General features: G+C 40.7%; 1 protein-coding gene across 3 annotated transcripts; it reads left to right on the plus strand.

Annotated features, from left to right (window-relative positions):
• Window positions 1–178: 178 nt before the first annotated feature.
• On the plus strand, window positions 179–24485 carry Ociad1 (OCIA domain containing 1). Of its 3 annotated transcripts, XM_052735123.1 has the most exons (9): window positions 179–324; window positions 1944–2006; window positions 2406–2486; window positions 8947–9000; window positions 14675–14722; window positions 15629–15764; window positions 17715–17890; window positions 21407–21559; window positions 24015–24485. In XM_052735123.1, the coding sequence occupies exons 2-9, from the start codon at window positions 1949–1951 to the stop codon at window positions 24050–24052; spliced, it is 744 nt and encodes a 247-aa protein (XP_052591083.1). In that variant the 5' UTR covers window positions 179–324; window positions 1944–1948; the 3' UTR covers window positions 24053–24485. The 3 variants fall into 3 exon arrangements, with proteins under 3 accessions (XP_052591083.1, XP_052591084.1, XP_052591085.1); XM_052735124.1 differs by lacking the exon at window positions 21407–21559 and having other exon boundaries at window positions 180–324; XM_052735125.1 differs by lacking the exon at window positions 21407–21559 and having other exon boundaries at window positions 182–324; window positions 17715–17935.
• Window positions 24486–24869: the final 384 nt, after the last annotated feature.

The following is a 24869-nucleotide window of genomic DNA, read 5'->3' on the forward strand; positions in this document are numbered from 1 at the left end:
TGCAACGCCCCGCGCAGCCGCAGTGCAGCTCTAGAGACTGGGGGGGGGGGCGTGGGGGGCGTGGCGAGGGGGGGTGAAAGGAGGTGGGACCAACTTGACGGGGCGGGGCCACAAGGTGAATATTGAGAGGCGGCTCGGCGGCAGTTACCCCAAGAGCCGTCCCGACGTCATTTCCCGTCGGAGGTAATGCTTCCGGGTCCCGGTCCGCAGGGGCTGGCGTCTGGGTGACTTCTCGGCGTCGTCCGCCGTCCTCGTCGCTGGGGGTCCTCTGCTGGCCTCTGCCCCGGGTCGTGCGCGCCGCGTCGCCGCCTCCGTCGTGAGGAGGTGGGTGTGGTGGCACAGCCGGCCCCGGCTCACCCACCCAGTCAGTCCCCCCACCCTCGCCCGCCGTCGCCTCGCGCCTTCCGCCATTTTCCTGCCTGGGGCTGGAGGGTCCGCGCTCCGGGCCTCGGCTCGGCTGCAGCGCGGGGGACCCCGGGCGGCGCGGGCCTGCCTGGAGGGGGGGGGGGGAGTCTGCGGTGACCGGGCTGGGGTGACAGGGCCGGGGCAGGAGGGCCGGGGGTCCGCGGCCACGGCCGGGCTTCGCTGGAGCCGTTTTCTTTGGAATGGCGAGCTTGAAGCTGCAGGGTTCAGACTCGGCTCGGGGCCCTCCAGCCTCTCCGGGGAAGATGAGAAGGTTTCCCGGGTTTTTTTGTTTTTGTTTTTGTTTTCCGAGTATGGTTTTGCAGTTTTGAAAGCGTCATCAGAAGGCTTCGTTCACCCCCCAAGCGTTCAGTTTACCTTTTTCCTCCAAGGGAGGGTATGCTGTAGGCCCTCGGGGATGCCTTAGTCACTAAACGGATTACGGAAATTACGGTCGTTTGCTGTGTCGGCGTCCTGCATACCACCCCGCGTTTTTATGCGATTGTTTAAACCGTGGAAATCCTCGTTACCTTACCTGAAATCCTGAGGTCTGAGCTTAAAGGAAGACGAAGGGAATATCAATATATATTCCTGGAATGCGCTTGGATTTTAAAATCTCACTTATTTAAGTTATTGGAAGGTTATGTGGGCCGGTGTGGGGACGTTTAGAAGATCCGCAGTTTGCTGTTAGGAGGGCAGCTACCTGCAGAGAGAATGTGACGTCGTTATTTTTTTGACTGCTGAGTTATAGGAGACGATGCAGGGTTTTTTGATTATTGGAAGCCTAGAAATGACTTGAGTCCCCCCCCCCCCTCAACCATTTGGACATAGTTTTGTGGGGTTTGTTTGTTTTGTTTTTTGAGGCATGGTACAGAATAATGTGAAATAACCTAGCCTCAGAAGGGAAAATTTGTCTGTTTTTATATACCTGTTTTTTGATTAAAGGACTGAACATGAATAATTAGTTCAAATAGTAGGTTTATGACCTTTTTTCATTCAGTTATTTTCTTATGTCAAGTAGTTGAAATGTAACGGCCAGAATCTGAAAACATGGCTCAGCTGTTAATAGTGCTGGCTCTTCCAGAGTACCTGGTTCCATTCCCAGTACCCACATGTCATAGCACAGGATCACAGCCATCTGCAACTCCAATTTTTGGGAACCCAGCACCTTCTTCCAGCCTCCTCAGGCACCAAGCATGCAAACAAAACACCCGTGCACATAAGATAGAATTAATTTTTTAAGTAGTTTAATGTTGCCGGGCGGTGGTGGCGCACGCCTTTAATCCCAGCACTCGGGAGGCAGAGGCAGGTGGATCTCCGTGAGTTCGAGGCCAGCCTGGCCTACCGAGTGAGTTCCAGGAAAGGCGCAAAGCTACACAGAGAAACCTTGTCTTGAAAAACCAAAAATAAATAAATAAATAAATAATCTCTTAAAAGAAAAGTTTAATGTTAAGTAAATATTGTTGGCCTGCAGGTAGACTGTAGATGTTTAACCTCTGCTGAGACCTTGTAATATTTGGATGCAAATGTTTTTGATGCAGGAACGATGAATGGGAGGGCTGATTTTCGAGAGCCGAATGCAGAAGTTCCGAGACCAATCCCCCGTAACTATCATATTTAATATCTATAATTAGTAGCACTTTCTGTGTCAGGAGATTTTAACTGCTTGAGTAACAGTAGCAGCTGGGCCGGCTTTATGGTGTGACATCTGTACAGTCACAGGGCCTTCATGCTTGCTTTGATGTTGTCTTGTTTCAGTCTTGAAATTCCTTGTTATCTGAACAGGGGTGGGGGTTGGTTTTACAGATTTTCATTTAGCACTGTGTCCAACCTGTCCTAACAGGTAGTAAGAATAAACTCTGTTGGAAGTCAGAGTTTTTTTTTTTAAAAGTTGCCAAGCCAGTTGCCTCATGTTTATTTATTTTCTTAAATGTTCTTGTTACTAGTAGACAAAGCTAACTTTCAGGCTTTTAAGAAAATGACTTCCAGTTTTTCTCTAAAAGACATAGGGGCTGACTACATTCCCACAGAGGAAGAGCGGAGAGTCTTCGCAGAGTGCAATGAGGAAAGCTTCTGGTTCAGATGTGAGTTAGCCTTTTTATGAGTTTTTTAAAATGTATTTGTGGTACCTGTGTGAATGTGCATGTGTGTGGAGGGCAGAGGTCAGTGTCTTTCTCTGTCCTCTCCATCTTAGTTTTTGAGACAGGGGTTCTTACTGAACCTAGAGTTCCACCATTTTGGTTAAATTGGCCAGCCAGTGAGTCTCGGGATCTTCCTGTCTCGGCCTCCCAGTACTGGGATATCCGTGCCTGGCTGTTAACGTGAATACTGGGGATCAGAACTCAGATCCTGGTGTTTGCATTGTAGACACTCTATGCACCGAGCCATCTCTCCAGCCCTGGTTTCTCAGTTTTCTATCCACATAATTCAATCCTACTTTCACCTACAAACATGACTTAAATTATGTTTGAAATTATAATTACATATAGAACATACTGGGGCACTTTTGACATAGTGTGGTTATTACTAATAGAGATTAAAGAAATAGAATTGTGCCAGGTGGTTGTGGCTCACGCCTTTAATCCCAGCACTCAGGAGGCAGAGACAGGAAGGAACATCTCTGTGAGTTCAAGGCCAGCCTGGTTTACAGAGTAAGTTTCAGGACAGCTGGGGCTACACAGAGAAACCCTGTCTTGAAAAAACCAAAAAAACAAACAAAAGAAGAAATAGAATTGTGCGTGTTTTTTTGAGACAGGGTTTCTCTGTGTAGCTTTGCGCCTTTCCTGGATCTCGAGCTGTAGACCAGGCTGGCCTCGAACTCACAGAGATCCGCCTGGCTCTGCCTCCCGAGTGCTGGGATTAAAGGCGAGCGCCACCACCTCCCGGCGCGAATTGTGCATGTTTTAAAGTAGTTGTTTCTAAGCAGTTTTGTTAGTAGTAATAACATGAACACAGTTTAGTAAGGCTGACAACTATCCTCACTTGAGAGATGAAGGAGTTGAGGTTTAGAGTTGTTAGATGTGTCCACCTGTGTTATACTTTTCTAGTGAGTCATTGTGCCTTGAAATCAGGTCTAAACCACAGACTTGGTTGGGGGTTTTAACTCTTACACTTTATGACTGTCATGACAACTGGTTTGTTGCCTTTCATTAGAGTGAGGAGTTACTATACTGTCAGCTCCCCATATCTGACTATAGAGCTTAAAAGACCAGGGTTTGTTGTTGTTGTTGTTTGTCTCTTGTAGCCCTGGCTGGCCTGGAACTTGCCATGTAGACCAGGTCCAGTGTTGGAGGCTGTCCAGTGATAGAGCTCATGAGGCCCTGGGTTTGGTCCCTAGTACCAGAATGGTGGTGGACAAGTTACAGAAGACCAAAAAAAAAAAAAAAAAAAAGCAACCAATTCCCCAGCAGAACTAGAACAGGCTAGCCTTGAATATGTGGTTATTCTGCTTATTTCTGCTAGGAATCCACATGTGGACCACCATGCTGTCTAAGAATTTATATTTTAAAGTCCAGAGAACACTGAAAGTTACAAACAAATATAATGCTCTGTTTATACAAAGGCCTAGTGTGTCTGAAATCACAGCCTTTTTACAATTGCTGTAGGTAATTCCAACAGAGAGGCAGGATGGAATTTAAAGATTTTTTCCTTTAATCTTTATTTTATGTATATGGGTGTTTTGCCTGCATGTATGTCTGTGGACTATGTGTCTGAGGAAGGAGGCCAGAAGAGGATGTCAGTTCCTTTGCAGACTGCTTTGAGCTGCTTTGTGGACGCTAGAAACTGAACTTAGGTTCTCTCTCTGTTAGTTCTTTTAACCTCTGAGCCATTACTCCAGCCCTGCAGGATAGAATTTTAAAAGGGGGAAGAAACAAAGGAGGAGGGTCTGGGAGATGGCTCAGTGGGAAAGTCTGCCAAGCCTTGAGTACAGTGTATAGAACCACATGGGGGAAGGAGAAAAGCTACTCCCAAAAGTTGCCCTCTGACCTCCATAGGAATGCCATGACAGTGTTAACCCTTTTTGGTTTTTCGAGACAGGTTTTCTCTGTAGCTTTGGCACCGTTCCTGGAACTCACTCTGTAGCCCAGGCTGGCCTCGAACTCACAGAGTTCCCTTCCTTGGAGGGGATGATTGAAAGAAGTGTGATGATTTTTCTGAGCAGTGAGCCACTGTGTCCTAGCAACAGTCTCATCAGTTAAGAGTTTGCACAGTGGCTGGGTGGTGGTGACACACCTTTAATCTCAGCACTCGGGGGGCAGAGCCAGGGAGATCTCTCTGAGTTTGAGGCCAGTCTGGTCTACAGAGCGAGATCCAGGACAGGCACCAAAACTATACAGAGAAACATTATCTCAGAAAAAAAGTTTTCACAGTAATCATTATTGTAAAAGAAGTTTCCTTTTAATATAGTCAACAACAACAGCAATCTGTAGGCATAAATACAAATGTTTAGGAGGCAATTTCACCATGTACATTTAAAACAATAGTCATAGTCTCCCTACTAGGGCCTAGGATATCCTTAGTCGTCACAAGTTTGTGCCCAGGTTACAATATCAAATATTGTTGTCCTGTGGAGTGGTTTAAATTCATCTGGAAAGTTGTTGGTCTCGCCAATATTATAGCGGCAGTCACATCTTGCTTGGCATAGCCACCATGGCTGTTGAGCCATAATTCTTTCTCATCGTCCTGCTGTAATGCTGACTGGCACCACAAATGTTAGCCTTTGCCAGCTTGATTGCTTTGTCGTGCAACCAGAGACTTCCACATTAGGGACTTGATATCTCCTTGTGGCATGATGATATAACCATCAATGGCAATAGCCTGGATAATGTCAAGGGAATTTTTTTGGTAGTGTAGCTACTGAAAAGTTGTTGATGGGTGTCATTACTGATGTAGTTTTAGTGAGTCAGCCAAATTGCTGGTGACATGCTTTAGTGCCATGGCCAATCATAAATTGCTCAGGGGACTACTTGATAGTTTGGCTACCTTTTGAGTCACACATGCTCCTATAAAGAGCCCCCAGTAAATATACTTGTTCACAAACTGGACTTGGATGAAATCCTTCTTTGATGTATGGATGGTCTATGCTGTGGAATGTTGTTCTGTATGCTGTGAATGTGTGTTGCTCTGATTGGCTGATAAATAAAGCTGTTTGGCCAATGGTGAGGCAGAATAAGGTTAGGCAGGACATTCCAACTAGAGAGAGAGGAAGGAGAAAGGCCGAGCTGAGAGACACTGCATGCGTGGCAAAGTATAGATTTATAGAAACGGGTTACTTTAAGATGTAAGAGCTAGCTAGCAAGAAGCCTGCCATGGCCCTAGTTTAAAAATGATGTAAGCCTCCCTGTGTTTACTTGGGCCTAAGCAGTTGCAGAACCAGGTGGGACACAGGAATTTTATAAGTCTCTGTGGGACCTTGGTGCTGGACAAGCACAGGAAAACTCACCTATAGTTCTATCTGGGGTGGATAGACCCTTTCTACTTCTCTTTATGAAAAGTCCTGTTATAGCCATATATTTCCAAATTAGTCAGTATTATCAATCACAAAAGCATACATTCTTGGTCCTACTTTACTATCTAGATTGAAGTCCCAAGTATATACTTTAAGAGCTGTGAGATTTGGGCAAGTTTCTCTTTATGTACCTGTTTGCTTATCTGCAAAATGGGGATGATAGCTACCTATCTCATGGAATTGTAGGAATTAATTCAATTCTAATTTTACAAATTTATCTATTAAATGGTACACTTGCTCTCTCTCTCTCTCTCTCTCTCTCTCTCTCTCTCTCTCTCTCTCTCTGTATATGTGTGTGTGTGTGTATACACACATCTATATACACACACACATATATACATTCTGACTAATTATATGTTCTGATTAATGCATTAAAGTTTCTGTTGAAAACTGTTGCGGATTTATAGTAGTAGTAGTGTTTTGCAATTGTGAGGAGAAAAGAGCTCAAGGAACTGTGGGAATGCTTTTTATTAGATACGATGTGGACAGCGTTCATCACTATTACTGATTTACCTGAAGAAACATTGTTTACAGACTAGCGTAGTATCATATAATACAGTGAGTGGTAAAGACCGCTGACCTTGGAGCCAGAGAACTTGGATTCTGATCCCAAATCAGCCACAAGAATCACGTGTGTTGTTTTTAACTTGTGAGTTGTCCATTCTGGATTTCAGGTGACTCTGATTAGGACAGAGACTAGATCACTACCAAAGCCCCTTTCAGCTGACTATTCTCTTATTGTGACATAAAATAGATCCTGTAAGTTGGATAGGACTTAAGCCTAATCCATTATCCCTTCGTGGCATAAGATGAAATGTCTGCTGGCATGGTAATAATAGGAAGTACTAGCACCAGCATCCCCTTCAGGCTTGTTACTCTTTGACTCAGATGGGAAAGTGTTGTCCATTGTAGGGATGGCTGACTAACACAGTACCCTCTTATCTTTCTGTAATTCTTCAGTGTTTCGTGTTACAGTCTTTTGCTGTAATTAAAAGCAGTTTGTTCTTTGAAGAACCTTAAATGCTAATGCATGAAGGCATTCTAACCAGCCAGCCTTAAAGAAAGCATTTTCCAGCAAAGGAAAATCTGATAGTAAGTAGAATAGTAAGCAGCCAAACAAACCTTAGGATGGCTGCACATTTTGTCTGATGGCAAAACTGATGTCCAAGTGCAGAGTTAGAAATGTTGATCATAAATTTCTATAGTAATTAAAATATTTAATTATTTTCGTTTTTAAATTGCCACATAGTTTAGACAAGAGTTGAGTAGACCACAGCCATGGACCAAATGTGGCTTTGTATTTAATATGCTAAAAATATTTTTTATACTTTTAAAATGGTTGGGAGAAAACGGCCAATTTGATTACATACGCAAATTATTTGAATTAAGATTTTGTGTCCCTAAAGTAACATTTTATTAGAAAAAGCTGTTTATTTTGGGGTACTTTTGCCTTAAAAGAACAGTTGAATAGTTGGCATGGAGACCGTTTACTCTCTGGCTCTTTACAAAGTGTGCTGCCGTTCACTAGATGCATGTTGTTATTTTTTGTTGGTTTGTTTGTTTGTTTCGAGACAGGGTTTCTCTGTGTAGCTTGGCGCCTTTCCTGGAACTTACTTGGTGGCCCAGGCTGGCCTCGAACTCACAGAGATCCGCCTGCCTCTGCCTCCCGAGTGCTGGGATTAAAGGCGTGCGCCACCACCGCCCGGCAACATGTTGTTATTTTAATTCAAAATAATTTCCAGTTAACATATAAGAAGCACAATTAGGTAAGGGAGCGTTGGTGGGGTTAAGAGGAAGCCAGACACTTGCATCTAAGAGTCTTGTCTATCGTGTATGCTTGTTAGAGACCCAGAGCCAGGTTTTTACTGGGGACTGATCACAGAGGCACCTTTAGGCTGGCCGTTACTGAAATTCCAGACTCCCAGATAGAAAGTAGGTGTTTAGTGTAAACTTCGTACAAACAAGTGAGACACATTTTTAGGTAAGTTTATTATTGGTCTAGGGAACTGTCTACTGGTCAAGTTACCAGATCCTTGCCAAGTTAAGTGTGAGTCAAGGATCAACTCCCATCATTACAGAAAACCTTAGGGCTGATGTAGAGAGCTGTTCATATTCATAACTATTTTTAAGTTATAAGTAAATTTGGAATTATGGGTTAATATGCTTCTTTTATATATTATCATGGTTTTAAGGAGTATTTAAAATGCATGATTTCATTCTTCCAGCTACCATGCTAATCACATAGTCAAATGTATTTTGTGTCTTGGTTCACATAGTGTAATAGAGCCTAAAATCGTGGTATCTGATAGTAGGCAGGTTTCATTAGGTTATGAGAGCTAATGTTGATGATCTCACTTGACATGGTTTTCAGTGAGTAAGGTTCTTAACATCTCTAAACTTACTTTGTAAATGGTAGTCATATGGCCTTCCTGACACAGATGTGATGATAAGAAGTAGATGAGGTAACTCACATGAGGTATGTAGACTGTGTAGACTGTGTTTATTACTTAGGACTGAGTGGCTCTTAGGGTGAGCTTTTGTAGCATTCCTTTTCCCCATTACTTCAGAAGTGCTTTCTAAGGCCGGGCGGTGGTGGCACATGCCTTTAATCCCAGTACTTGGGAGGCAGAGGCAGGCAGATCTCTGTGAGTTCGAGGCCAGCCTGGTCTACAGAGCGAGATCCAGGAAAGGCGCAAAGCTACACAGAGAAACCCTGTCTTGAAAAACCAAAAAAAAAAAAAAAAAAAAAAAAAAAAAAAGAAGAAGTGATTTCTAGTCATTTTACTTTGTTGTTTTAGTTGATTATTTTAGTGACTTGCTGTTGGAACCTAAATCTGGATGGTTTCTTGAATTAAAGTGTTTTCTGAAAATACTCCTTTATTTTCACTGTGTGTGCACAGTGCAGCTTTAGAGATCTTGGTTGTTGAATCTGCATCTTGATGGTTCTGCTGTTACTACTAATAATTTATCTTGTAGTGTACTCAAAACAGGATTTTCCTTTTGTTGATATTGACAAGTTCTTTTTCTTCCTATAGCTGTGCCATTGGCTGCCACAAGTATGTTGATTACTCAAGGATTAATTAGTAAAGGTAAGTTTTTGAATTTCACATTTATTTAGCATTTTGGATAGCTTGCTTTATCTTATTTTCCTGATTTTGAATAAGGAAATATGATCTTAGCATGATCATTGATAAATTTATACAGTATTAGGAGAGTTTTGTCTATCTGGACCCACTCATTTGATTATATTGATTTGATTTTTGTTTTTGTTTTTGTTTTTCGAGATAGGGTTTCTCTGTATAACAGTCCTGTCTGTCCTCGAACTCACTCTGTAGCCCACGCTGGCCTTGAACTCACTGAGATCCACCTGCCTCTGCCTCCCAAGTGCTGGGATTAAAGTCATTCTTCACCAATGCCCGTCTTGATTTGATATTTTGATGGCATTGGGGCTGGGTATGTATTTTAATTGTTACAGTGCCTGCCTGTGTGCAGGAAGGCCCAGGTTTGAACTGGCACTGCATAAAGAAACTGATGTGGTGGCACATACCTGTAATCCCAGCACTTGGGAAGTGGAAGCAGGAGGTTCAGAAGTTAAAGGGCAGCCTGGGCTACTTGCTTCAAAAATAAATAAAAAACCCCAACCACCCAGAGAATTTGGTATCAGTAACAATCTACACGAACAGCAAAGTACTTTAACATTTGTTGATAGGTCTGGAGAGATGGCTCAGTGGTTAAAATACTTACTACTCTTCCAGAGGACCTGGGTTTGATTCCTACACCCACTTCAGTGTTCGTACAACCTTGTAACTCCAGCTTCAGGAAACATATATGACTTATACTCACATAGACATCCATTAAAAACCAGCCAACCAACCCTTGTGGCTAGTTTGCAAGGAGAACAGCAGACCTGGGCTAGCTGAACAGTGTAGCATCCTTACTTAGAGATTGTTAGAAATGCAGATTCTGGCCCCATACCAGTCATACTGAGTCAATAGCGCAATCCGTTTTACAGATTTAAAGTGATATGCACTGGCTTAAATACCTGTAATTCCCTGTACTAGCTTTGTCTTCTCAACTTGGGGAATAGGTAAGGATGAGTTAGCATTTAAAACAAATTTAGAGGGCCTTGGAGAGATGGCTCAGCAGTTAAGAGTACTTGTGTTTACAGAACACTCAGGTTCAGTTCCAAGCACCCTTAGGGTAGTGGTTGACAACTCTTTGTAACTCCTGTCCCAGAGGACCTAATGCCCTGTTCTGGCCTCTGCAGGCACCTATGTGCAGGTGGTCCACAGGCCAAGCACCCAGTCTTCAAAATAGCGTAGAGATTCAGGGGTCTGACTAGTGATGTCGTTTTCCGTGTTTGTGTGTACATGCAGGTGCAACCTTGTCTGTCATTTCTCAAGCACCTTCACAGGTTGTTTCACGGGCCTAGAATTCAGGTGGGTAGACAGGAGGGCCAGCAGCAAACCCCAGTTCTAGGATTACAAATGCACGCTTTACCAACTGGGCTATGCCTCCGGCCATGATAATCTTTTTTTAGTAGTCCCCAAAGAGGCTAATTCTGTTGACTTAATACTACAGTGTACTTCCCTGGGACTGAGTTTAGGTTAAATATTAATGTATCAGTGATGCAGCTAACAGAGTTGGTTGTTAAATATACTTTGTGAATTACTGGCCTGCTGTAGCCTCTACCTGTATGTTTGGCAGGAAAGCATTCCAGAAATCGGTGGTAATGTTAGTATGACTCCAGACAATTTAAAAGTCTGTTAATTAACTAGCTCCTCTGTAAATGGCAATATGATAGAATGTGTTTTAGATTTTTTTTAAAATTTACTATAAGAAGGCAGGATCTGATGTAGCTCAATATATAGCTAAGAATTATCTTGAATTTGTAATCCTCCTGCCTCCACCTCCCAGGTGTGGGATTACAGACATGTGCCCCCTACCTGTTTCTGTGATTGTGGGAGTCAGACCAGGGCTTTGTGCAATGGTAGGCACTCGTGCATTCTGTCAACCGAATTACCTGCTCAGCCCCATGTTAGCAGTCTGAACTAGATATAATCTTAACAAGAACTAGTTACTCAAAGGTTTTGTTTTGATTGTTCATATGGTCATAGAAAAAATATAGTTTTAGGGTTGGAGGTGTAGCTCAGTGATAAGAATTCTTGCCTAGTATTCAATCTCTGTTACCATTTATAAAACAAATTTGGGGCAGGGATCTGGGACTTGGTGAGTAAAGTTCTTATCATATAACCGTGAGAACCAGAGATTAATCCCCAGGACCCAAGCAAAGCTGCAAGCTATAGTACATGGCTGTAATCCCATGGGTTCTGTAGTGAGACAGGGATAGAGACAGAATTGTGGATGCTCACAGGCCAGCTCTCCTGTCATACACCTTGTCTCAAACAAGGTGGAAGGTGAGGACTTATCCTCAGGGTTGTCTCCATACCCAGGTACACACAAAATGGATTTAGATGGAGGTGGAAAGATATGAGGAGCAGGATACTAAAATATCGAAGCATTTGTAAAAAATTTCAGTATAATGTGTTATATGATCAAATCTTAAACGTGAAACAACTCAAGAAGTACACACATGTATGTACATTTAAAGCTCAGTTGTTTCTTCCTAAGGTAGATTCTGTATGGGGGGGGGAACCATTTAGTCACCTTAATTTGAAGGAAAAACTGGCAAAAGAGTCCGCAGAAATCAGCGTCGGTTCGTCATGTGATAGGTGGCACTCCAGCATGTCACTGGACTAAGAATAATCAGAATTAGTCATGGGCTTGTACAAAAAAATTTAAGAACTGTAGTAGTCATCCTAAGAAACATGCATGTGAGCATGGACTGAAGCAAAGAGGCATCATGTTGTGAAATATTCAGTTGTAGGTGTTCAAAGAAGATAGTTGTCAGTCTGTAAAAGTGATTCAGGGTAAAAGAAAAGGAGGAGCGTAGTTTCCCTGTGTCCTGCAGTCTGCAGGTGTTCAGACCCAAGTAAACACACAGAGGCTTATATGAATTAAAACTGCTCGGCCATTAGCTCAGGCCTACCACTGACTAGCTCTTACACTTAAACTCAGCCCGTTTCTGTTCATCTGTATGTTGCCACATGTTCCATGGCTTTACCTGTGTGCCATTACATGCTGCTCCCTGGACCTCACGCTGGCGTCTCATCACTCAGCCTTCCTCTTCCCAGAATTATTCTCTGCTTATCCCGCCTATACTTCCTGCCTGGGTACTGACCAGTCAGCGTTTTATTTATCAACCAATCAGAGCAACACATATTTACAGCATACAGAACATCCCACAGCAGAGGAGTGTATCAGGAAGGAGGATACTGTTGGGATGGGGGATGTGTGAGGCCCTGGGTTTAACACCCAGTGATCCTCTTCCAACCCCTCACCCCAAAAGGATATTAGTAGATACAGAGGCAAAATCAGGAACCTCATTAAACAGGTAAGTTAGAACAAGAAGTAGTAATTATTACTATTTTGGATTATGGTGTGAAGAAGGAAAAAAATATATATATATATAAATATATATATATATCTCCCCTGTGGTGGCTTGAAAGCCTAGGCAGTTTGGGATAAGGTTGAAATTGAAGTCAGGCCAGGCTTTTTGGGAACGGAGTCAGACAGGCTCTCCAAAGACAGGCATTTTATCCTGATAGTAGCGTTTTTGTCCGTAGTACGTTGCACTTGACGTGCTGTACTAACTGTTCCCTGTTTGTTCTTGATCTAATAAGAAAGGATAGAGAACACAAAAGGAAAAGCCTCCTTCCATGTTTCTCTTACTGTTCTCACCTGTTTCAAATCTGTTTTTATGAATGAGCACTTTGCTTTTTATGTGTTTTAATTCATTGCAGTCTATGTCACTCATTTTTATGTTTATCATTGTTAGAAACGTCAAAGGTCATCACCATAACTTCTGTGATGCTTGATGGACAGTTTTTGTTCTTAACCAACATCACTCATCAGTACCAGTTTTTCTTTCAGGGGTTGGGGGGCTGTTCAGACTGGGTCTCACAATGTAGCCCTGGGTATCCTGGAACTCTCTGTGTAGTGCAGGCTATCCTTGAACTCAGAGATGTACCTGTCTCTACCTCCAAGCACTGGAGTTAAAGACGTGTGCCTACCCACCAGGCTCCATTAACCAGTTTTTAAAGCATTCCTTCTGTTTCATTTCCATGATGGCATACTTGCCTTGCTCAATGTTTTCATGCTTTTGAATAGCTGATATGCATTCTGGTGTTTGTATGCAATGTAGCACAAAAAAATAAATTTTATTGTATTATGCTCACATTATTAACGTTTGTTTTCTTCATTTGCCTTAGAAATGTTGGTATTCTTTGGAATTCTGTTTTGGCTTTTTGTTTGATTCCTGGACCAGGAAATTGAACCCAGGGCTTGCTAAACACATGCTTTGTCACTGAGCTACACCCCAGTCCAAGTCTGTGGACTGCTCTAAGCTAGCAGTGACATGGATTTTAGTGAGAGTGCTTGCAGCTCCATCCCCATGATTGGGTCAGCAAGATGACCTTGCAAGTACATATGCTCCTGCTAAGCCTGACAACCTGAGTTCTGTTCCCAAAGCCCACACGGTGGTAGGAGGAAGCCACCTCCTGCCAGCTGTCCTCTGTACCTGCCGTGCTCTGCAACCACACACACACACACACACACACACACACACACACACACACGTACGTCCCCATGGTTATCTCTAGCCCAGCATTGATGAGCTCCCCCCCACCCCCCAAGACAGGTTTTCTCTGTGTAGTTTTGGTGCCTGTCCTGGATCTCGCTCTGTAGACCAGGCTGGCCTTGAAACTCACAGAGATCCGCCTGCCTCTGCCTCCCGAGTGCTGGGATTAAAGGCGTGCGCCACCACCGCCCGGCTGATGAGCTACTTCTTATCAGAGTCCAAATTATCCAGGTGTTGTGGTCTCTTTAAAATCCTGGTCTACCTGGATGAGAACGTGGTCGCTCACACTTTTTTCCGTAAGCTTTTTCTCTCATAATTAAAATTGGAAACTCCCTGGATTCGAGGGACATGTTACTGACCTGCACTGTTGGAAAGGATTGTTTTTCTCACTGCAGTGCACTGTTGCTGTGTTTTCTCAGGACAGTTTATATGAGTCCAGTTCTGAGTTCTTGCTTTGTTTCTCACTCTTGCGTTGTTTATAAATGACTGTCTTAATTACTATTACTTCATCAGTAGGTCTTGGCACCTGATGGCAGTTTATTATTCTTCAGTGTTGCCTTGGCTCTTTCTGTCTACATACAGTTTTTAGAATAAACAAAACATGTTTTTATTTTAAGGGGAACCTTGAGTTTGTGATGAATTTATGGAGAGTTGCCTTCTTCACAATATTTAACATTTCACCTCTTGAGTGTGGAGTATTTCTTCATATCCCATATTAACTCCTTGGTCAGTTTTCTAGTTTAGTGTAGAGCTGGTTGATATGTTTAATTAGAGTTCTTCCTGGCTCTTGGATAATTTTCAGTCCTGTAACTAATCAAATCCTTTAAGACTTGGTTGTTGTTGAGCTTGGTAGATAAAAATATTTACTTAAGTCTCTTGACTGTCAGGTAGTATTTACCTATTGCAATGGTCTGTAGTGTTTTGACAACTAGAAAATTTTCTGTTGACACTGAATTCACACACACAAAAAAAGAGTTACTGTTGGCACTTGCTGTTTTAAGATAATTGAAACGGATTTTTCCTTCTCTAACAATGTTACTCAGAAATAATTAACTCTTCTTTAGGAATCCTGTCAAGTCATCCAAAATATGGCTCTATTCCTAAACTTATATGTAAGTATGAACAATGCTGTATTTTTCCTACCCTTTTTACAAATGGTTAAGTTTAAATCAGATATTTTGAGTTATTAATATTACATGTTTATATGCTGTCACAAATCAAGTTATTTAAGCTTTTCAATAAATGCACTGCTTGACAATTTTATGTCAGAATAAAAAGTCCTGTGTTAAGTTAAAAGACTCCTCCCTTTTGTAATATAAAATAACTTGATAGTACTTTATACACAGTACTTGAAAATACATTCTTGCTCTCTTTATAGTAAAAGAAAGTTGCCTAGATAGTCTACTAATCCAAACAATTATATCTAGAATTGGCTTTTCCCCCCTTTAATATATATTCCACTTTGTGGCTAACAAAAGAGAAGCAAATTGTTCCTTTGAGAATGCATATGGTCTTTATGAGTCTTCTCGGGGCAGCTTCTCTTGTGTTGGAAAGGTACATGATAATAACAATGTCATATTTAGGTCAGACTGTAACTCATTATTTTAATGGGCTTGTTGTACTGAGTTTTGTTTTTAAGACAAACTGTGAAATTGTTGGGGCTTGTGGCACAATTCCATTTTACAGTAAAACAAATGGCCCAAATCCCATGGCTAAAACCTATTTGGTTGCATGTCCCTCTCTCTCTGCCGTGTTCTTGTCTATAAAGTGGTGTATTGGGATTCATTATGTTATTGCTACTTTACTTGGACTGACTTACTTTGGGGAAAGTGAGTTATATCATAGACTTTGTGAATTTGTAAAATGTAAACTATCTTTTATCATTTTAGGTAATCTTGGTCTTTCTAAAACCTTAGAGATATTTAGAAATGTACTTTTTTAAAATGCTGTTTTCAGAAAAAAAATTGTCTAAAAAGGCCCATTCAGTGACAAAACTTTTGTTTGTTTTTACAAATAAGTTGCTTGTATCATGGGGTACTTTGCTGGAAAACTTTCTTACGTGAAAACTTGCCAAGAAAAGTTCAAGAATCTTGAAAACTCCCCCCTTGGAGAAGCTCTGCGGTCAGGCCAAGCAAGGCGCTCTTCCCCACCTGGGTAGGTCAGTTCTTGTCTCCATGTACCGGTTTTGGTTTTTAAGAAACAAAATACAAGGCCTGAAACTCTGCCTGTGGAATGGCCATTTGCTATAGTCTAGAAGTGTTTTGCCTTGTGGGCTGTAGAGATGGGCTCGGAGGTTAAAAGCACTGGCTGCTCTTCCAGAGGTCCTAGGTTCAATTCCCAGCTACCACATGGTACAACCATCTGTAATGAGATCTGGAATGAGTGCCCTCTTCTGGCTTGCAGTCATACATGCTGTATACATAATAAATAAATAAATCTTTAAAAAAAATGTGGCTACAAAGGACAAGGACTAAGGCCCTTATTTAAAAAAAAAAAAAAAAAAGAAGTGTTTTGCCTTAAAAAGTAGAACATGATTTGGCTGCTTTTATGACCTGTCCAAGAATTAAAGGATTTTTGTTTTGATTGAATTTGGCAAGCTCTTTTGGTTTATTGCATTTTTTACTTTTTTCAAGTTACCAGATTTTGTTAATCTCTCTCAATGGATAGCCACTTTTTTGTTGCTTACTAGGAAGATAAACTTAGCAGAAAGTTCATTTTTCTTGAAGCTTGCAGTACATTTATGTTTGCTTTGATTGTCTCATGCTATGACCCAGAGATAACTCTTTCAAAAATGAGCTTGTGCCTAAATAAATTTTTGGTATAAATTGATACAAGTATTTTGAAGTTTTTATTTTGTTGTTTACAAAGCTATAAATCAAATAAAAAGGAAAAGCAAAATCTGTAGGCTCAAGGTTGTTTACAAGTTGAAGTAGAGGAAAATTTAGAGCTGGCTTCGTGTCCAGTGGAGGGGAATGAATGGGATCATGTTATGTGTAATAGTGGGTATTGTGAGTTTCTTTAAACTGTGACATCTGTGAAGCATCTGGGTGAAATGTTTTTTATAAATTGAAAAGGTAAAGTATAAAATAGTGTATATATAAAAATTGTATCTAAAGAAAAGTTTACACCAATAAAAATAGTATAAGTGATTAGTAACACTGGTTGTGATTTGTCAGATTTTACCCTCTTACTCAAATGTTCTGCAATGTGGTTTTGTTATTTAAAGTTAAAGTTAAATCTTTAAAATAAAAACAACCACAACAAAAATCCTGTGAAATGATAACATGGTGGGGTGATTTACATAGCCTATACTTGGAAAGTTGAAGCAGGAAATTAAGTGTCAAGGCCAGCCTGGTCTACAAAGTAATATCCAGGACAGCCAGGGCTACCCTGTCTCAAAACAGCAACAAAAATCTCAGACTTCTTAATCTAGTAAAGCAATGTTTAACCCATTGCTGAGTTTCTTCAGATTGTGGTTTAGATTTTATATTGTGAAAATATAAATAATCTGTATGAGTAGGTAAATAATGTAAGTAGTAAGATCATTAAGCAGACTGATGAATTATTTCAGAGTGAAAACAATATAAATTTTATGAGAAATAATAATAACTGTATCGATGTCAGCAAGTCATGGATTATATGGACTATAGCTAGGAAGTAACCTCTCTCCATTAAATGGGCAGCCTAGACACGTTTATTGAAACCTGATCTGAAGGATGTTTTTCTTTGTAAGAAGTTTAACACACACATTGAAATTACCCTCCAAAGCTAATATTTAGAAAATTGAATATATATTTTTCTATTTCCCTTTATTGAATGACTGTTTACTTTTGAGGCAGTTATACTATGGCTTAGTCTGGCCTCCAACTCAGGATCCTCCCGTCTGAGCCTTCCCAGGGCTGGGATTACCACGTTCACCATCATGTTTAGTTAGTGACCAGTTTTTAGGTGCCAAAGTGGGTCAAGACATAGCAAATTTTATCCAACAGTTTATAAATAAATTAAAATTATGATATTTTAGATATTCATAGCTCATTTTTATACCTTAATTAATATAAAAGTAATGATTTTTTTGTTCTTGGGTATTATGATGTTCTTTTACAGGCACTATTCTCAAAAGTCAAGATATGACTCGAACGTGAGCGGTCAGTCCTCTTTTGTGACGTCTCCAGCGGCAGACAACATAGAAAAGGAGACACTTCCTCGCTATGAGCCAATTCCATTCAGTGCTTCTATGAATGAGTCCACTCCCACTGGTATTAGTGACCATATTGCCCAAGGTAGAAACTTCTCTTGAAATGAATTTCAGCATTTTATGGTCCAACGTATGTATACACTTTATTTGATGCTCTTTTCTGCTGGGTGTCACCTCTGTGTGCTGCCGTCGGCTGTCAGCCTGGCTTCATGCATCCCCTGCCTCAGCACGTTTGTTCTTCCCATTAGTCTCTCCACTCATCCAACAGATCTGGCTAGGTATGGGAAAACAAAGACGAGCAAGGCCTGGTTCTTATCCTTAAGAAACTCGGATTTTTGGAGGATACAGAAATAGATGGATAAGTTGTCCCCATGTTCACAGATGTAAAGGAACAGCAAAGAAGTGATAACTGTCTAGGGGCAGCAGAGGTTCCAGAAGGAGTAGGTTACATTTGATAGGTTGTCCTATCAAATGGCTTTCAGTGTCCTGTCTGTATTTGTAAGAAGAAGTTATACCTGCTTTACACAATTGTTGTCAGGTGAGGAAGCCCACTTGAAAATGCATTGTGAAGTTGGTGTAAATACTAAGTTCAGAGTGCAGATGTGGGAAGTACAAATTTTGGAGTAAGGCCAGGATTTAAGTTACATTTAAAATGTGCTCTGATCTTGCAATTAGTCATTATCAGGTAACTAATTTATAATTCTTCACCTTGAATGGAGATGGTAATGCTTGTCAAAGAGCTGCTGGATTAGGTGAGATAATCCGACACAATACTGGCAGACAGTAAACTGAACAAACAAGTGTTGGATTCTCAGTCTACTCTGCAGTGAACAGTAGGAACCTAGAGGCAGAAAGACAGACCTGTAATTTTTACCTAAAACCCTAAAACCTCAGGAGCTATGAAAACCAGAAGTTAGGACTGGAACACATTTGGCAGCAAATAGTGATGTGGCCTTTATTTACTTTATTTAAAATGATTTTCCCTATATTTTGTTACAGAACTATTGATATGTTTGCTTAAACATTCCTGTCCTGACCTGATTGGGGATATTATGTATGAGAATATTTTTCTAAAATTTGTGACATCCCTAACTCAAAGGGCTTGGATAAGAACTTGTGAACCTTTGTAAAGTATGCTTTGAAAATGTTTTCGAGGCTAACTCGGCAACAGTTAGGGGGTGGCTTTTTTTGTCCTTTTGAATCTAGAGTGAATCTATATACAGATTAAAGAGGAGGAGGAGGAGGATGCAATAAAATAAACTGATGATAGGTTAAGGAACGCTTAAGGAGGTGCCAAAATGACCTCAGTAGCTTTATAAATAAAGTATCCACAAGCCAGTGCAGGTTTGTAAATTAATTAGAACTAAATGGAATATGAAGTTAGTTTCTGTGGCCTTAGTAGCATTTCAGTTGCTCAGTAACCATGCATGCTTGTGGTACCTGGTTTGGATGTGACAGTGTAAAACACTGTCACTGAAGAGTTCCTGGACACAAAGCTTTATCCTGAAGTGAAGGGCAAAAAGGAAGGGACTGCTGTAGAAGATGAAAAGCTTGCGTTCAGGAGAATGTTGTTGAATACCTTCATCCTAAGGCCTCCATGCTCTCCGGTTGGCACCAAAGGTACCAAATTAGAACAGAAAAGGAGCAGGCGGAGTAAAGACACCGTCTTAGCTCTGGAGGCAGCTAGCTGTTCTTGTCTTTCACCTGTGTTTGAGTTTTCAGTCAAGTTCAGATCCACTCTTCTGTGTTCTAGGCATGCACCAGCTCTGCCCTTCAGTGTTGTGCATCCTTCCTACCATTTTCATCAGCGAAATCGTGTGAGAAAGATCCATCTTTAGTATGATTTTAGTGCCCTCCACACAGCTGTCACCTGTCCACTGGTGCTGGTGTTTGTATGCATGTTGTCATCCTCCCTCTAGGTCAAGCCTAGCACTCCCCATTGTATCCATGTGAGTCCCTGGAGCTGCCTTGCTTTGCCCAGATGCTGCCCTTCCTTCCAGGGGACCTTCCTTTTCTAGAGTCTTGTTTGCCCACTTTGTAGCTTTCTTTTTCAAGAATTCCATAGACTAAGTGATCTTTTCAAAGCAGAAGGCATTCTGCCCTATCTGTTAGAAAAAGTGCTGTGGGTGGTTGGTTAGTTTCAGAGAATGCCTTTGCTCACTTTCTTATTCCTTCCAGGTCTTAGTAACTTTCACAGACCAGTAAAGTATGTTCTCTGTATAGTGCCAGAATGTTTTCATTCAGCATTACACGTGGGGAAAATATCTGCCAGTCTTCTGTTTGGTTTATGATTTCATTTATCACAGAACAATGAAATAATAGTGTTTCTTTTTTGCCTAAGAAAAAATTAGACCTGGAAGGAATTCTAGAGATCAGGGATTCAAATTATTTCACAACTGGAAAAAGCTGGATTCAGAGAAGCTTAGTGATTTGCCCAAGGACTTGTGCTGCTGATGGAGTGAGGACACAAAACCCAGCATCCCTGAAAGTTGCCATGACCCCCTTGTGACTTTAGAAACACCTGTTGGGAGGGAAATGAGTTCACTGGCTGCTTACCACCAATGTAATCTGAATGTTTAAAATTGATACAAGATTATTGTCTAAGTTAATGTAAGATTATTTTTCTTCTTGTCTAGGAAAAAATGAGCTTCTAATCACGGTATATTAGAACAAACATATAAATTGTTATATATTGAAGAATTACATATTGAACTCTTGTTTCTTTGTATTGATACATTTACCAAAGTGAAAGATTAGAGTTGAAAATGCTATTTAACACTTGTTAGTTAGAGGATTCTGGTTATTCATTGGAATTCATATAAATACCATTTATAAAAATTGATTCAAAATTTAGTATATTACGAAAACAACATGCCCAGTTTGTGTACCTTGCTGGAAAATACTTTTTGTGAGGTGTATAAAACTTGAGTAGGTATTCTCTGAATGTTATCAGTTATTCTTTGAAATGTTCTTATAGTCCTTTTGCTATTTATGTACTTAAACTGTATTTTTGCATATTTGACCTGTCATTCATTACAGAGAGTCCACTCTGTTATTTATGTGTGTATTTCACTCTGATGCTGCTCACACATTGATTCTCTTTGGTAGAGAAGAGAATAAACAGCTGAGGTAGAAGGACCTTTTCTTGCACTTCAGTATTGTGTGTCAGACTGGTGGACTCAGGCCCATTTTATTTAAATACCATAAACATGGTAAAAAAAAAATTAGTATGTGCTCATAGAACTGTTAGTATGATTTACTGTCAAGTTTTGTTTAGTTGTGACAAGTAGACTCTAATTCTGTACACAGTGTAACGACTCCAGCATTTAGTAAGTTAGATCTTAGCATTTTCATTCTTTTTTCTGGCCATGGCTGAGTTTATAAAAACTTTGATACTAATCTTAAATTTCAGAAGAGAAGGAGGAGGGATTGTACTTCCACAAGTGTCTTGGAGGAACGCTAGTGCCTTTGGAGTAGTAGTAATATTTTCATCTTACATTTCATTTTCTTGTTTCAGTTTAGGTAAACAGTGTTTGCAAAATTTAGTCACTTTAGACTTATCTACCTCTTATCACCATTTATTAACTGTTTGTTGTTTTAGGACCTGATCCCAACTTTGAAGAAAGTCCCAAAAGAAAAAGTACTACATATGAGGAGTTAAGGAGTAAGAACAGAGAGTCCTATGAAGTGACTTTAACACACAAGACTGACCCCTCAGTCAGGCCTATGCAGGACAGAGTGCCCAAAAAAGAAGGTATGACAGTTGAGTCTAATCATGGCACTCTCTAGAGTGCAAGCTGAAGTTTCAGCTTAAAATGTTTTTATATTAATATGTCTTTAAAACCAGTTCTTTTAAAAGAATAGTTATTTCAGAGTGGGCGAAATGGGTCAGCAGGTAATGGCTCCTGTCAGCCTGACGACAGGAGTTCAGTCCCCAGGAACGGATAGGGAGGAAAGAACCGCTCCAGAATGCTATCCTCTTCCATGATGTAACACACACAAATAATAAATAAATTTAATGTTTAAAAAATGACTTAGTTCATAGTTACTACTTCTCCTGTTTTAAGGTATTTCAGAGGGTGTTTTATTAAAAACAAAAAACAACAACAACAAAAAAACCCAAAAACAAAACCAAAAAACAAAGCCTAGACAATAAGACAACAAGAAAGGCAAGGAAACCAGCTCCTAGTACAGTGTTTTTCCTTATAAGGAATCACCTTGGGATTTGATACCTTTTCCTCACAATAGAGTATGTCTGCTGCATAATCAGATTTAGTGACCAGAGACTGATAACCAGTCATTAATGATACTTTGGCAAATCATGGAGTCATAATTGAGTAATAAGACACTTTAAGGTGTTTTCAGAGGAGAAATTTGACTTCTCTATAACTAATAAATGTAAGTTATAACTTAATCCTTTTTTGGACAGCAATATGTTACAAAAGTACAGGTTTAGACACACTTTCATGTAAAGGAAGAAGACATTTTTACTAGGTTTTGTGACCATTTCTGTTTAGAATTTTATGACTTCTAAAAGAATGTCAAAGGATGGCCCTCTTTGAAGGTGTTCTGTGCACTCATTTAAAAGTTAAGGGTGTGGTGATTTCTATTCGTAGCACAACAAAGTAATAAATACATAAGGAGTAGATAAACTGTCATGGTAGGGATAGGTCTTAGTGTCTTCTGGAGGGCTGTGTGCAGAAATCCATAGCGATCCTTGGAGTAGTGTAATAATTTTTAGAACCAGTTTGATTTCTAGTTGTTAATGGTTGCTTCATTTACAAGGCATCATTTGTGTTGTAAAATTCTGTACCTTTGAAATAGATTTGTGACTCTGCGCAGAGGCCTCACTGTGTAGACACGTCCTTTGCGCTGTTGACTACGGCTCAGACTGTAAGCTCCTTGAGGGCAGGAAGCTGTGGCTCCCTTTTCTGTGCCCCTTTGCTCGGTGTCTCACAGCATAGCATTTGCCCTCCTGCCAGAAAGGAACTATTGCATTTCATTGTATTCATTCATTCGTCAGTCTGCTAGGCTAGGGAGAAAGCTCTGATGCGCTTTGGGCATTTGCTGCATTTGACGTGTGCAGCTCTAACTGGATATTCTTGAAGTGCTGTTACATGATACACTAGTAAAACAGCTCTTTGCTTTCTAGAAGAAAACTGAGGGTTTTCTTGTGCTTTATAAGTTAAAGAAAAGGCCTGTTATGAAATTATGATTTTTGCTTTTCTAAAATATTCTTTGAGCAGAAATTTGGACATTGGTACAGTATAAATTCAGAATCTCTGAAAGTATTAATATTTTGAGCTTTAGTTTATATGGATTATGTTTATTGTTTATCTCACTGGAAATTAAGATAGAAAGCATAAATTATCAGAGCAGTACTATAACACATCATGGATGGTTAGAAAACTGCCATGGGTTGTTATAAAGGAGCAAAGCAAAATGAGGAAAATGGGACACTGTCATGTGACTGTGATAATGAAGAGGCAGTTTTGACTTTGTCGTCTCAGAAGAGCCCACGCCACTGTCATTGCTTCTTTACATGAGGATTGCTGGAGTCTTTGCCATGGGTGTTAGTTCACAGATGGACGCTGTGGAGAGGGGCAGCTGAGAGTGGAGAAAGTGAGACTGAGTGTAGCTCAGTGTGCTCTCCTCTCCCAGCACGTCTGGGCCCTGGGTTCCATCAGCACTGCCAGCAAGGCAGAGGAGCGAGTTCTCATTTTAACATGTGAGATGCCCGAATATGGGAAATAGTTTCTCCTTGTCATTTGACAGCTGATAGGAGAGATTAAATTAACTACATTTCTGTTAGTTTATTTTTTGTGAAAAGCAAAATTCAAGTTTATTAGTGATTTTTTTTTTTTTTTTTTTTTTAAATTCTTGGTAACTTTGTTTTGGTATGTACAGTCATATACAACCACATGCTCCTTTAGGTAAACTTGTAAAGGCAAGCACCCAGGCTTTGGACTTAGTCTCCAAATCTTAGTTCTTGTTAAGGCTTATTCCTTGGGCAAGTTACTAATCCGCTTTCTCACCTTTAAAATGGGGATTGTGCAGGGTTATGTAAAATTTGATAAAGGGCATTTGTAGTCAGCCCCTGTCTCAGGTGCTCCTATTCATACAATGCAAGAACAGCTTTTCATCATAACAGACTTAAAGTGGTGTCTTTTGCTGTTTGGAATCATCAGTTATTTGTGCTTTTTTCCTAGTCAAAGTAAACAAATACGGAGATACTTGGGATGAGTGAAAAACTCCGTCATTGGACCTACTGAAGGCTTTCCATATCCGGCTTCATCCAGGTGGTTACACGCACGCATGCACCTGCATGCTTGGACTCAGCAGCAGTCTTCATAAAACACATTTCAAACGAAATCCTAGTTTGTGTGATTTAACATAGGATGCTTTCCAAACACAGATTTTAGTGTTTCCTATTGTGTAAATGTACTGACCTGGGACACTGGGAATGATGGTATTATGCCGTGGTTGTGTACACTGGTGAACTCGACTGTGACTCGATCAGCCTATGTGAAGATGAGTGATAGTGCATGTGGAAGGGGAGGGAGGGGAAGCGAGCACGGGTGCCTGGGGTTCAGCTTTTCATCAGTTAGTAAAGGCCTTTCTTTCTTCAGCAGTTGCTCTAGCATCGTCATGCTTATGGAAAATAAAGCGTAAAACATACAGCCCGTCGTTCGCGTTTTTATGGCTTGGTTTGAATTTGCTAATGCAGTTTCATGTATAGGACTAAGGAAGTGGTATTTAGAAATGTGTGATGCAGGGAGACACCAGTACACAGTAAACAGCTAAATGTCTTTAAAGAGCAGTGTTCTTTGTGTTAGCTTTGTGTCACAGAACAAAATCTCCGAGACAATGAAGAGAGAATCTTACTTTGGCTGGGTCAGGCCTGGTGAACCATGCATGTTGGTTAAACATGCCACTTTAATTACCAGCGGGGACCAGAAGCTGTTGTCCCACAGTCCCTTTCCAGGGCCTGCCTCAGTGCTCTGCATTTCCCACAAGGCCTTACCTCCCAAAGGTCCTACTGCAGCCCCCTGGTAACACTGTGG

The sequence above is a fragment of the Peromyscus californicus genome, unplaced genomic scaffold (genome assembly GCF_007827085.1).
Source record: "Peromyscus californicus insignis strain IS unplaced genomic scaffold, ASM782708v3 Scaffold_13__1_contigs__length_99412109, whole genome shotgun sequence".
In the NCBI taxonomy this organism is placed as follows: domain Eukaryota; kingdom Metazoa; phylum Chordata; class Mammalia; order Rodentia; family Cricetidae; genus Peromyscus; species Peromyscus californicus.